Source organism: Rhipicephalus microplus, chromosome X, assembly GCF_043290135.1.
Source record: "Rhipicephalus microplus isolate Deutch F79 chromosome X, USDA_Rmic, whole genome shotgun sequence".
Lineage (NCBI taxonomy): Eukaryota > Metazoa > Arthropoda > Arachnida > Ixodida > Ixodidae > Rhipicephalus > Rhipicephalus microplus.
Window position 1 is genome coordinate 32,477,592 of NC_134710.1, and position 13,169 is coordinate 32,490,760.

Below are 13,169 nucleotides of genomic sequence, written 5' to 3' on the forward strand. Positions count from 1 at the left end.
AAGTGACTGCGTTCAAGCTCCCTATGGCTGCCTTCTCATATCGTAGGATACATCGACGCTGCTACATGCACGTTCATTCTTGCGTATTCGTTTCATCGATTTGGTCACATCTTGTGATTTACCCAAGCCCGCCGCCCCATCAGCAATTACTTACAAGTTAAAGCATCCAGACGACCACCCCGCCACGGTGGTCTAGTGGCTAAGGTACTCGGCTGCTGATCCGCAGGTCGCGGCATCGAATCCCGTCTGCGGCGGCTGCGTTTCCGATGGAGCCAGCTATGTTGTAGGCCCGTGTGCTCAGATTTGGGTGCACGTTACAGAGCCCCAGGTGGTCTAAACTTCCCGAGCCCTCAAACTACGGCGTCTCTCATAATCATACGGTGGTTTTTGGGACGTTAAACCCCACATATCAATCAAATTAAAAGCATCCAGACGACCACTACGTGCCAACAACTTCGGCACGCTTGCATTTTGATTGCTGAGAACGATACGGAACACTTTTCGCTCCCACGGGACAAGCGTCGTCTCAGGATGGGAAGACAGCTACACCACCGTGCGAGTATCTACTGCACCGTTGCGAGCTCGAATGTCCATGTACGTTTGCATATAGCAACAGCACACGCTCATGGGACGAAAGCGACGCGAATATCCCCTTGTTTGAAGGAGCCGATTCGATCACATGAATAAGTCTGTGTGTGTGATTTCAGGCGAAGTAGGCCCAAAGTCGGAGCTATATGTATAGTAGTCATATGTATTGTGGTTTTGGGACTCACAGAAACATACTGCTCAACTACACAGTCCTCAGGGTTGGAACACATTCTATGTTGACCTGCACAACGTTTGGCATCAGCCCATACGTCGCCTTTATACAGCGACACGAAAATTACGCGGAACCTATTCATTTGGGAAGATCATATTATGTGTAACAAATTGTCAGTTGGAGTTACGGTATCAATGAAAAGGAATGGAAACTCCGTTGAGGGTGTTCGTTCAATGCTATAATAAACTTAATTCGCACGCATAGACCACAATCTGCTCGCTGAGCGCAGTATCAATCGGAAATCATTGTGAAAGGTCTTCATTCCTGGTTGGATGGGAAAAAAAAGTTGATACTTATATCCCCGATGAATGAACACGATTATCATTTAAAAACAAGTAACATTACTTTAAACAATACTGCGAGAAGACAATAAAAGAGAGCGAGATTTTCACCAAGGTTGGATACGAATGACCCTGTGCCACGAAACTTAGATGTTAGGGCTATCTAACTACCGCTGCCGACGGTGACATGATTTTCTTGCAGGGTTGCCTTGAAAAAACGCAGAAAAAACACAGTATATTCACGGAGTGAATGATGATTGGTCGGGTGAAGCGTTCGTCAGTCCGACCGTGCATTTATCCGCCCATTCGTTCTTTTTTCCGTTCATCCATGCGTCCGTCCGTGTGTCCGTCCATCCGTGTGACAGTTGGTGCATCCGTCTGTCCAAGCGTCCCTCCAAGCGTCCAGCAGTACGTACGTTCTTCCATCTGTTCGTCCGTCTTTTCATGCGGCTTTCCCTCTGTCTGTCTGTCCGTCCGTCCATGTGTCTGTAAGTCGGTCCGTCTCCTTGTGAACACTCCAAGTACTGCGAACTCGAATCTTTTCATCATTTATTCATCATATACAAGTGGTGCCGCCATCCAGCGGACATTTCAAGGACCACTCTTTCGGGTATGTGCCACCGGTGGCTACATACACCATCGTAGGATGGACAGATGAACACCCTAAGGAGCTTCGTCCCTGAAATTCAAATACGAGAATTCGAACTGACGTCCTGCGTCATTACAGCTTCCCCAAATGCGTGTCAAGCCACTACGCCACCAGAGCAGCTAGATGGCAGCGTCTAAAACGACTACAAGTTTACGGCAACGGGCCCCCTCATTTTTGCCATTACACTACGGTGACAGGCCACCTCACCGTAGTCGTTGCTTTACGATATCGAGGCCGTCGCTATAGCTGTATCGCTATTATTACGGGCCCCATCACTATTACGTTTTACTGCGGCCACGGGCCCCCTTAACGATAGTACTACGCTGGCGGGCCCCCTCACTCCAACGATAACTACTGAGTTAACGGACCCCGTAGCCACAGTGACTGCCAAATGTTTGCATCCAACTTGAATATTGTAGAATACTTACAGAGGCGCACATTGTCACAACTTATACTTAACAGCTTGGTGCTCTTTTTCACATAACTGGGATGCTTCCCAACCACTCGACTCCACGACATTGTTATCGCTGTTTTAATCAAGACAAAATGACGTCTAGTTTACAGTTACCGTGTTTGGAGATCGTGGCGGTTACATCGATGTGACACATGCCTCACGCGCAGTTCACCGAGCTGGCACAACTAGAGAGCGTGCTTGAGCAAGCATGCTTGGCACTGGCCGTAGCCGAGGCCGCGGTCCAGTTTGAACACCGGCTGCCCATCATCGACACTGTGCTCATCCGTCCAACCCGTTCGTCCCGCGTCGAATACACTCTCCGGGGTAACCTCGAACGGATACCCAGCGCGGGGTTCAAGATCCGTCTTCAGGGACTCCACGTGGCCAGGATGACCATCGGTAAGGCCTGCTGGCGGGGAAACGCTTTCGCTGAACCTACGGCGCCCAGTCGTTTCCCTGTCTATTATCAAATTAATGCTTTCTGTGGCACATTGTTTTCTGATTATAAGGGGCAACTTACCATAGTTATAAATGTAAAAGAAAGCAAAAAATTGCGTCTGAACCGAAGCGATGACGTTCGTAGAAGTTCCCGCTTACATGTTTCTGTTATCTTACCCAAGTTAGAGTATCTGAATATACATATCTGTAAAATGCCTAACCTTCTTTACTATATCCTCAATGTTTAGCATCTTGTATCCTAGTTCGATGCCTTGTTCTATTGTTTCGCTACATGTGCTATTGTTGCCTTGCGCTATTGTTTGGATACTGTGTCATTTTGTATCGCATCATTGGACCCTATTCTAGCCTTTGGCTATGGGTCCAAACAGTTTTTTTATCTATTATGTCAGAATTGAAAATATTAAAAATAAATAAATAAATCATATTGCGGTGTTACGACGAAAATTTCAAATAATTTTTGCAAATAATATTTATAGTACGAGTGTAAAAACATAAGTATTTGCTTGATAGACCGATAGTATCGTGTTGGAATTGAAAATATTAAAGATAAATATATAAATAAATAAATAAATAAATAACTTATATTGTGATGTGGGGACGTAAATTTCAAATAATTTTTGCAAATAATATTTATAGTTCACGTGTAAAAACCTAAGTATTTGCTTGATAGACCGATACTTTCAGGGCTACACGTGTGTACTGCTAACCACGAAGCTGTGGCAAAACCTAATTCGTTTTTATTTAACCAGGCCACGAACGTGTACGCCAGCTAGCTCTCATAGTAGGACATAAAGTGTACCTCTCTCGTGAACTTACTGGCATAAGCAGAATGAACCGGAGAAAGGGCCTCAGGCAGGCTAGTGGGCGTTTCAATAGGAGTATATAATCTTTTTCAAAGGTGCCTTGTCATCCTTGGCGTGTTCGTATGAATTAGGTTAGTGTTGACGTCATCTCCAGTCACATGACGCCACTGGACATGACGTCAACACTAACCTCCTTCAAACTAACACGCCAAGGATGACAAGCCAAGGATGACAAAGCACCTTTGACAGATATTATACATTGTAAACAAATTAAGACGAGATGGGAGTAAATGACTTGTCCTCTCGTGCAAGCCCCGATGGTGTTTTATAGACACCGTCCGGAGGCGGTAAAAAATGTACTCCCCAACAGTACGGGGTTTCTGGATGTATTCAAGAGAGATTTTATTAACATCCGTCAGGGAACCTTTTTTCAGATTAGTATGGGATCCGTCTCAGAGCCACGCGTCAGAGCCACGCCCGTCTCAGAGCCACGCGCTTCGTTTTTCGAGAAAACTGCCAGATAGCGCGCATGTCTCCCGTGTGACGTGACCTGATGCGCTCGTTCGCCTCCGCTGTACGCTCGAGGCACTCTAACGCAACGCTTCTAGAATACCGTTCACCCTTTTTTGCGCAGAACATCAAATAAATGTTTTGTTCACCCTCTTCACACGCAAGACTATCATCTTTCGACGACATTGGCAGATTAACATTCCGATACGGGGCCAATTTTTTCTCTTTCTCTCTTTCTCCGTTCACATCACTGTACCCCCAGCCTTCTCGGTAGACTGCGTGTGGCGCTCCGGTGTTCTTGCGCGCTTACGTGAGGCATATCGAATGTTTTTTTTCTTGCAATAGCAGTTATATGGACACTCTCGGCTGGATTTCGCCAATGGCGTTGACGTCATGCATCGTATATATATATATATATATATATATATATACATGTGTGTGTGTGTGTGTGTGTGTGTGCGTGTGTGTGTGGAAACGCAAGAAAGAAAAAAATCCAGAAAAAGCCCCGGGCGCACGGAATCGAACGTGGGACCTCCGCGTAGTGCATGCGAGGCATTAACCACTGAGCTACCGAGGGCTACCTCCTTGCACGGTCAAACGGCAAGCTATTTATATCTGCGTCGACTTACCTCTGTTTGCGGGCACCTCGGGGGGTAACTATCGCGTTTTCAGCATAATCAGAAAGATGGCGCAATAAGCGCACGGTGGCTCTCATCTATCACGCGTACTTTGGCCCCCGGATAGGAGGGGAGAGGACGATCTCTCAGAGCCTTTATCCTCCGGTGGAGAAGATCATACGTCTTGGCTGGCGTTGTGCTTGCACTGGAACGATTGTGTTGTAGTTACGGGCGCATAAGGTCACTGCAATCGTTGCACAGCCTCCGTTTGCGAAAAAGGCGCGCTTTCCAGACACAGCGAAGCAACAACTGAGACAATTATTCGCGTTCCTGCGTATTTGTGAGTACGTTTCGTGCGTCATTTGTGCGTGAGAAACGCAGGGCACGTTTCGATCTTCTGGCCATTCTGCGCGTGACCTTCCAGTTTGTTGCTATTGCATTCAGTGCTTTGCCTTTGTGGCAAAGCTGTGACTTTTTTACCTTCTACCCTTCTCTTACCTTTAAAATTTAATATTTATTTATTTATTTATTTATTTATTTATTTATTTATTTATTTATTTATTTATTTATTTATTACAATACTGCCAGTTTGATCTTCAGACCTTGGGCATGAGTGGGTACAAATGAATACAAAAAATGGTTACAAGAAACATATATGAGGCATTGCGGCGATAATAACAACAGAAGAAGAAGAATACAACGAACCTATACAAACAAAGCAGCAATGTATTTATATAACTAGTGGAAACATGAATACGTAAACATATTGAAGAAAAAGAGCGTCAGGGTTTATGTAAAACTATGCCAGAGCTATATCTTATGGACATAAGGGCCTCTAAATGGGACGATAGCGACGGGCATTCCACCACAGCTGAAGGGAGGGAATTCCAGTTGGTTATAGTTCTTGGGAAAAAAGAATACTGGAACATATGCTGGTATGACTAGAAAACTCAGTTTCTTTTTTATTATGAAAGGTAGTTCTGTCCCTTTTATTCCCATTCCCCGCGCAGGGTTGTGGAAGTGTCCTCCATAAAGAGAGACAAACGATGCCGCGCTTATTTCTTCACTTTCCCTTTTTAGGTCACTTCTGCAACTACCTTGTTTGGCGCCAACCTTCACGTTAGATGTTTGACAGCTGCGGTCGCACGGCGCAGAAGAGACAATTTAAACCTTTATTTTCCCGAAAACACATTTTTTGCTTCGCCGGTGGCTCGTAGACTTCGCCTGGGCGGCTTGTGCGGCAGTGCGTGCTCGCGACGCCACAAGCTTGATACCGACATCGTAGCGAAGCTGCTTGGCGGCCGGAGCATGAGCGTCGCCTGCGCATCTCTCACGCCGGCCGCCAGCCAGCTTGGAAGCTCCCGAGGTCTAGCAAAGCCTACTTCGGATCACTTCGAAATTTTAGAAGGTGGAACTCCAGAAGCAGCCGTTGACGATCGCAACAGCGGCAGTCGGGGCGAGCGCGTCGCCAGCAGTCGCAGCCATCGCGCCCTTGCGGCCGGGGCAAGCGCGTCACCGGCGCACATGGTTACCACTGATTTTTAAGTGAAATTTGCCAAATCACGAGCGAAAAGTCGCCATTGTTCTTTAAATGTTACCGAAAAAATTGCCACTCAACCTATGTGGGGTGGCCCTAGATTGCTATTTGTGTATAGCCTTTGAAGTACAATACCATTCGTAATAACCCTAAATTATGTTGGCGTTATTTAATGCCAGTCGAATCACCCATCACGCACTTCACCTTCGGAGGTTTATAGTCCCATCACCAACTTCACCATGGGATAACTGAGAAAGGGCATGCATGCACCAGTAGTCCCTGACGACTAGTGCCGACTAGTAATACACTGCAGGGCGAAACATCAAGAGAGAGACGGCGTACGGGGCGTTCCTGCATATTTTTAAGAATATCATTGTAGTGCAATAATGTCTCCTATAATCGAACAACCTAATTACAAAACAATAGAAATAAATTCAAAAAGACTGTGTGGGCCAATGCCCACAGCCAGCTTTCTTTTTGATCACGCTTACGCTACACATTCGCCTCAGTGCAGTTTCTGAAGGCTTCACAAAAAAATCGACTCCTTAGTTGGCCCGTAAAGTATGTTAACGAATTTGACCGCTACATACAAAATCAAGAAGTACTATAGCGTACTGGAGAAGTCGACAAGCTATCGAGGACAGTTATTGGTGCAATCAGAACACGCGGCCTAACCATTACCTTGCCACTTGAGAACCGAAGCTTTGAAAAAGCCTAAAGCTCTGAAAGCACCTAAAAAACCGATACTACTCTTCGCGGCACATGAAGCCCTCCGTTGACGTAAATTTTGCTGGGTGGTTGCTGGCGGACGCACTAGTATGCCATTGTCTCAAGGATATAGGCCAATTGAGAAACAGTACAGCAGTACTGAATTGCGCGAAAAGTGCGTCTTCTACTGGAGGCTGTAAATTTGAAAAAATGAAAAGATTTCGTTGCCCATTTATTTCGAAGACACTAAATATAAAATGCATCACTAAGCCAAGACCTAACCCCAAAATCGCCGAAAAATCACCTTTTCGTCATTCGTAATTTTAGGTCGCCACGGGCCTCCCAATCATTCAGTGAACTGAGAGCTTTAATAACTATTGCTCACCTTTCACGTCTCTGCAGCCAATCATGGTTTGGTTGCCGAGACAAGGTTAGCAATAGTTATCAACGGGATCAGTTTATATATTGACGACTGGCCACTACAATGTGGCCAGTGGAAGGATAATAGCCCATGATTGAAACGGCAACACTTCCCCACATTCAGCTTACGCCAAAGAACGAGGCAGAGCGTCTCAGCGGGTCAGCGGACCCTGCAGAAGAGCGGAGGCCCCGCTTGTCTCGGCGGAGTAGAGTAACTCTATGGCGGAGCTAGGGTCCCTCGATGCGCGCGCCCCTTTGGAGGGTAGAGCCACTCTTTGAAGGAGTGAGTGCCACCGTCATTCTGCTGCCGAGCAGAATGACGGTGGCCGTCATTCTGCTCCCCACGTCTCGTCGCGGCTGGTTGAGTGAGACACGTGCACGGCGTTTTCTCGGGCAAAATGCCTGGGTGTCGCGTGCCCCAGTGCACAAACCACTCGCGAAATGGCTACAGGATGTTCAGATTCCCGAAAGATCCGAAAAGGCGTCTCTTGTGGCTTGTATAGATCAAGCGTGGAAGTGGCAACCCAAGGACCACTCGTGTTCGTGCAGCGTAACTTAGGCCATTTCAGCATTTCGAGAGTTATAACTTAAAGCGCTGTCACGCGGGCACTTTCAATTGCAATAAAGCTTGATGTGATTGACTCTCGTACACCATCTGCAGAACTACGCTTATCACTGTTGAGAAACTTGATTCCGATTGGGCCTAATTGCAATCACCAGTGCACCCGGTAAAATATGCGTTCATTTGCATGCCCTGTACATGCGTATTTAACTTGTTCAGTTTGGATCGCACAAAATGCGTTGTTGTCAATCGCTTCTTGTACACAAGCTGCGATTGCGCAAAGATGTGCGCCTACGTTGTGCGGTTGTTGCTGCCGGCGCCTTCAACTATTTCTTTACGCCATGGGTCGTATGTCGGGTATCGTCGTAGTCGTCGTAGTCGTAGTAGCAAGTTGCATTGCATTGCATGTCAATTAAAATGGTGTCACAGCATATCCACGGAGTGAATGATGATGAGTGGGGCGAAGCATTCATCAGTCCGTCTGTGCTTACGTGTGCCCATCCGTCCATACGTCCGTCCGTTAATCCGTCCCTGCGTTAGTTCGTGCATCCACCCATCTGTCCGTGCGTCTGTGCGTCCATTCATTCGTCCACCCCTGCGTTCGTCTATGCGTCGGTCCGTCTGTGCGTCCGTCTGTGCACGCAATCCTAACGCCAATGACACGAAATGCGCTTTAAAGCTGTATGCATCAGGCAGTTTTCGCACATGCCGGTTAACTCTAGTTATGAAAATGGTGACTCACAATACCTGATTGACATGATTCCCCAATGAAAAATAGAGTCTTGTGGAGATACTGAAGAGGAAATTGATGATGTGGGAAATATTTTCATTGAAGCGTTGACTTCAATAGATTGCAGCATTTAGCACCATATAGGTGGATTCCTGCTGTAAGGAATCTTGAGGAAAAAGAATTGTGGGCACTGCAGGGTTGCAATGAAGGGCTCAGCGAGTCATAAACACGCATATTTAACTGCACTGAAGCAGTAGATTCAGGATGGCGAGAATTGTGTTATCCGAGGGGTCAGGTTATGAGCTCGCTGATATCTTGCAAAGAGGACTTGAAAGGAATCACTTCCTGAGCAGACAACCTGTTCACCCTGATGTGCCAAAGCTGTAACTGAATATTCAATCAAAAGGGCGAAGTGCAGTGTACAGGCATGCCAGCAATAGAAGGGGGCTCTGGAAAAAATGTTGGTATCAAGTTATGCATGAGTAAAGCTGCGAATTTACCTGCGCCGGCTCGAAACAGTGAGAAACAGTGGAAATGGAACCAAGACATGCACTCAGTTAACTTGCAGTGAGTTATAACGCTTGTTTTAAAAGCATAATAAAGTTATCGTTCAAATAAAGCTGTGGCATCAGAAATTGCCGTATATTAAATCAATTTGCTTGCTCATTGTTGTAAAGTCACGTGGTCGCTTCATTTTAACGATGTCAATTAACGCGTTAAAAATTGCTAATTTTCCATATCCTATAAAAAACACGCTATACCTCGTTTGACAGTCAATGTCTGAGTGCGAGCCATGATTTAATGCCATAAAGTCAACATGTGTATCACCGAATAGTATGATATGTTTTCAACAATTTCTTGCCAATCTGCTGTTTGCAATAAGGTATGAGAGATGAAAACAACGTACAATATACTGTCCGTTGCAGGGCGTGGTCTGTAAATGAGGTAGCTATTGAATAATTCAAGAACAATATATGAAAATATGGCACGCAATCACAGTTCTGGGGGCGAAGCTTCTAAAGCCGTGGGTTTGTCCATGAATTTCTACGACCGGTCCGCAACCACCTAGTTGTATGATTTACTCAGCATGTGGCGCTGGTGTGACAGACAGATGGACGGACAGACAGATGCACGGACGGACGGAAGCGAGAACATACGGACGGACGTACGCTTTGCCCCTCACTTCATGAATGATGATGAGTGGAACGAAGCGTTCGTCCATTTGTGCTATGCTGTGGTCCGTAGATAAGCTGGGCGCACGAACGGACGCATGGAAAGAAGCACGGACGGAAGCACGGATAAACGCTTCACCCCACACATAATCATTCACTCCGTGAATATGCTGTGATTTTTTTCTCCTTTCTCTCAACAGCACGTATTTTTTTTTTGTCCAGCCAGTTGGCAAATGGCAAACTGTTTTTACACTTTTCTGGAATGCACATAATACACAGACACATTGAAGGGTCATGTGACTTAGGTGCGGGTGTTTACACCTTTAACCTATATAAATAGTTAGCGACTAGCCTAAAAAGACGCTAATTCAAGGTGTTGACATGGCTTGCATCAACCATATTTTTCTGCTTCGAGCAGCTTCAGCTGCTAATGTCACTTTAAAAATAACGACTAGAGACTAGATATCTAAGACCTTCACACTCCCAATGGGAAAAAAGAACTTTATATTTCTCTCATGTTGTTTAAGTCCCACACGTTTTGACGCAACAAACTCTGTATGCAGCCGCGCAACACTCGTGACTGGCCGTCATGAATATAGGTGGCTTGCGGAGAGGGCATCGTAATGGCGGACTCTGTAGCAGACGACGCAGCTGTCTCCACCCTCCAATGCAGCAGAGGGAGGGGGGCGCACGCATTGAGGAACCCTAGGCAGAGTGTACTAGAAGTACACTGTACCCTAGGCGGAGCACATTGCTGCGCCACCTGTTGAACAACGTTGTAGCTACTGCCAATCGACGCGGCCGGGCTGTAATGCACATGCGTGCTCACTTAAACGTCATAGTTTTTTCATCTCTTCTGTGCAGATGGAACAGCCGAGTACACTGACTTGAGCCGCCACCGCCGGTCCATGGTGGACAGAAAAGAGCTTAGAGTGTTCGACAAGATTGCTGACACGCTGGGGTGAGCCATCCATTCATAAGACGTATGTTTGTCAGCCAAGTCATACTTTCTGTGAAATCAATGGGCACCTCTTCCTGTAACTAACCGGAAGAAAGAACGACACATAAGTAATGCCTCGCCTTTCTTCAGTCTCCTCAAGATAAGCACGTGTTATTTTCCCAAAAAAGGCTGAAGCTGTACATTTTCAAGACCTGGTTCACAATATTTTTTTGTCGGGAAGCCTAACTAGGTAGCCACATTAGGTGATAATTACTGCCGCGCACCTTCTGTTTCGGTGAGTAGTACTAATGATCACGTGTTTGACCATGTTGCACGTTTGACGAGCTAACGCGTGCCACTAGTCACGTGCCCGTCACTGCCCCGTCTGAGGTGTGCGTTTGTCAAACCTGTAAATACGGATAAACTAGCCCAGCGACATCACTTTTAGTGCAGTAGGCTCTCAAGTTTCGTCTAATGGGGCATACCTTGGCGGTTACGGCATCGCGTTACGGACGTCTTTGGTTTGATTGTAGCCTCAGCAGTCGCATTTCAATGATGGCGAAACGCAAAAATGTTCATGTTCTGGAATTCAGGCGCGTGTTAAATGACCCACGTGGTCAAAGTAACTCCGGAGTTTGCCTATGCGTTGTTACTGATAATCATTTTGTTAATCAAGGCGTGGTTTCGGCGCAGAAAGCCTTGCAATTTTAATTTTTTTCGTTAATCAAATGCCATAAGGACTAGACTAGACCAGGAATACTATACTGCTAGGCAGTTGGCTGTATGCCTCTGCGTCGCCCTCTTGATGACTTCGCACAACCTGCCGAATACCAACCACTTCAACATCTAGGAAGGCTTTCACGTCAAATAACATCGTAGCTTATTCCAGGGGAGGGATATCTTTACGTGGCGATAGAAAGAAAAGGTTTTTTGAGTCTGAGGTATAAGAAAAAATAGTTGTGACTTAATTGTTTGTGCCTCCTAAAAAGAGATTAAAATCTTTTTTAAATAAGCGTTGATTGATTACAGGCTTATCGTGGCTTCTTTAGCCATTTGTTTTATCATATTTTCTCGTTCTTTTCCGCCCTTTATTTTGTGCGCTCCGTATTTTTATGATTTTACCTTCTATCGCAATCCCTCATTACGTCGTGCGTCGTTTTGCGAAGAAGTCTTCTGTTAGGAATGTCTCGCACACGAACGCTTCGTGGATGCGTCAAACCACTTTCGGGCGTTTTTAAAGCCTTTCGCGGATGCATGTCGTTCTCTCTATTAAAATTATTCCTATCGGGTGTGGTGGCTTTGCAGTAGCATTCCCAACCGGTTCATGCCTCATACGAACGCCATGTGGCTTAAACATCTGGCCAAACGGCTGACGCGACACAACGACGTCGGGACCTCGGCGACGCTCGAGATGTGGAAACACGTACTCTCCGTCGCCGCGTCGGCCGAGGATGCGGCTGAGGAGGCCGCCGACGCCACCGCCAGTCACCCCACCAGCCGCCGCCCGGCGCCGCCATTGTGCCCTCGCCGTAAGAAGCCGAAGCTGGACGAACCAAAACAGGGCGAAAAATTGGGCGGAGTCGACGAGCACGCGGCCACCAGCCCACCTCAGCGAAAGAAGTCCAGTGATTCCAACAACCTCGCCTAGCAGCTCTACAGCGCCCGCAAGTGGTTCCGAAAACACAGCATCTATTCTGCCGCAATGGCTCATCCCCGCTTACACTCGGTTCCTGTTGTATGGAAGAGTCCCGAAGCGAGATGCTGTACGCATTCCACCAGTGGCAGCTTCCACAGTGTTCCGCAGCTTGTTCCAGAGTGATTCCTTTCATCTCCTGAGCAAGTGAAAATAAAATGCTGCCAAGGGCACTGGCTGTACTGTCTGGCGAGGCCTTGTGCCCATACAGAATGACTGCCGCGACGACGTCAGTGAATGCAGCAATGCGACACGGCAACCGGGTACTGCACGTCTTGCCGTTCGTATAGCTCCAATCAAGCCGTCTCGCGCTGCTGTTATTGCGTTCTAACGCTGCTGCGTGCTGTGAAACGCTTGTCGTAAGTGCTTCACCGATATGAATAAGGGTAGACCGTTCAAGGAATATTCTGCGACGCACATTGTTCGCAAAGTTTTGCCGTCGTCAAAAGCAATATCATCACTTGGGGTAGTGGTTCGAAAAGTACTGTTGAACCTCCACCTCCCAAAACCCACTCTTTTAAGCTATATTTACATACATTATTCCGATATTCGTTAAATGTACATGTTCAGTGCATGTGACTTGGTTTGCCATCTCAGAGACCACATCTATAGGGAGAGTTCAAACGCTAAAGGCCAGTAAGCTTAGTATTAGGTGCATGTTAAAGAATCCCAGGTGATCGAAATTTCCAGAGCCCACCACTGCAGCGTGCCTTGTAATTGTATCGTCCTTCTCGGACCGTAAGCCGTCACAATTGTTCTACAGTTTGCCATTATAAGGCCTGCATAAAGGTTGTTCGGTTATTAGTTTAAAAAA

General features: G+C 46.6%; 1 protein-coding gene across 1 annotated transcript in view; it reads left to right on the forward strand.

Annotated features, from left to right (window-relative positions):
- The window catches only part of LOC142774988 (serine/threonine-protein kinase haspin-like), a 28,803-nt gene extending 16,269 nt beyond the window's left edge, over window positions 1–12,534 (forward strand). The window contains exons 9-11 of the mRNA XM_075876166.1: window positions 2,372–2,603; window positions 10,587–10,683; window positions 11,968–12,534. Of these exons, the coding sequence (XP_075732281.1) occupies window positions 2,372–2,603; window positions 10,587–10,683; window positions 11,968–12,310 (672 nt within the window). The 3' untranslated portion in view covers window positions 12,311–12,534. The remainder of the gene's footprint in view (window positions 1–2,371; window positions 2,604–10,586; window positions 10,684–11,967) is intronic.
- The last annotated feature ends 635 nt before the right edge of the window (window positions 12,535–13,169 follow it).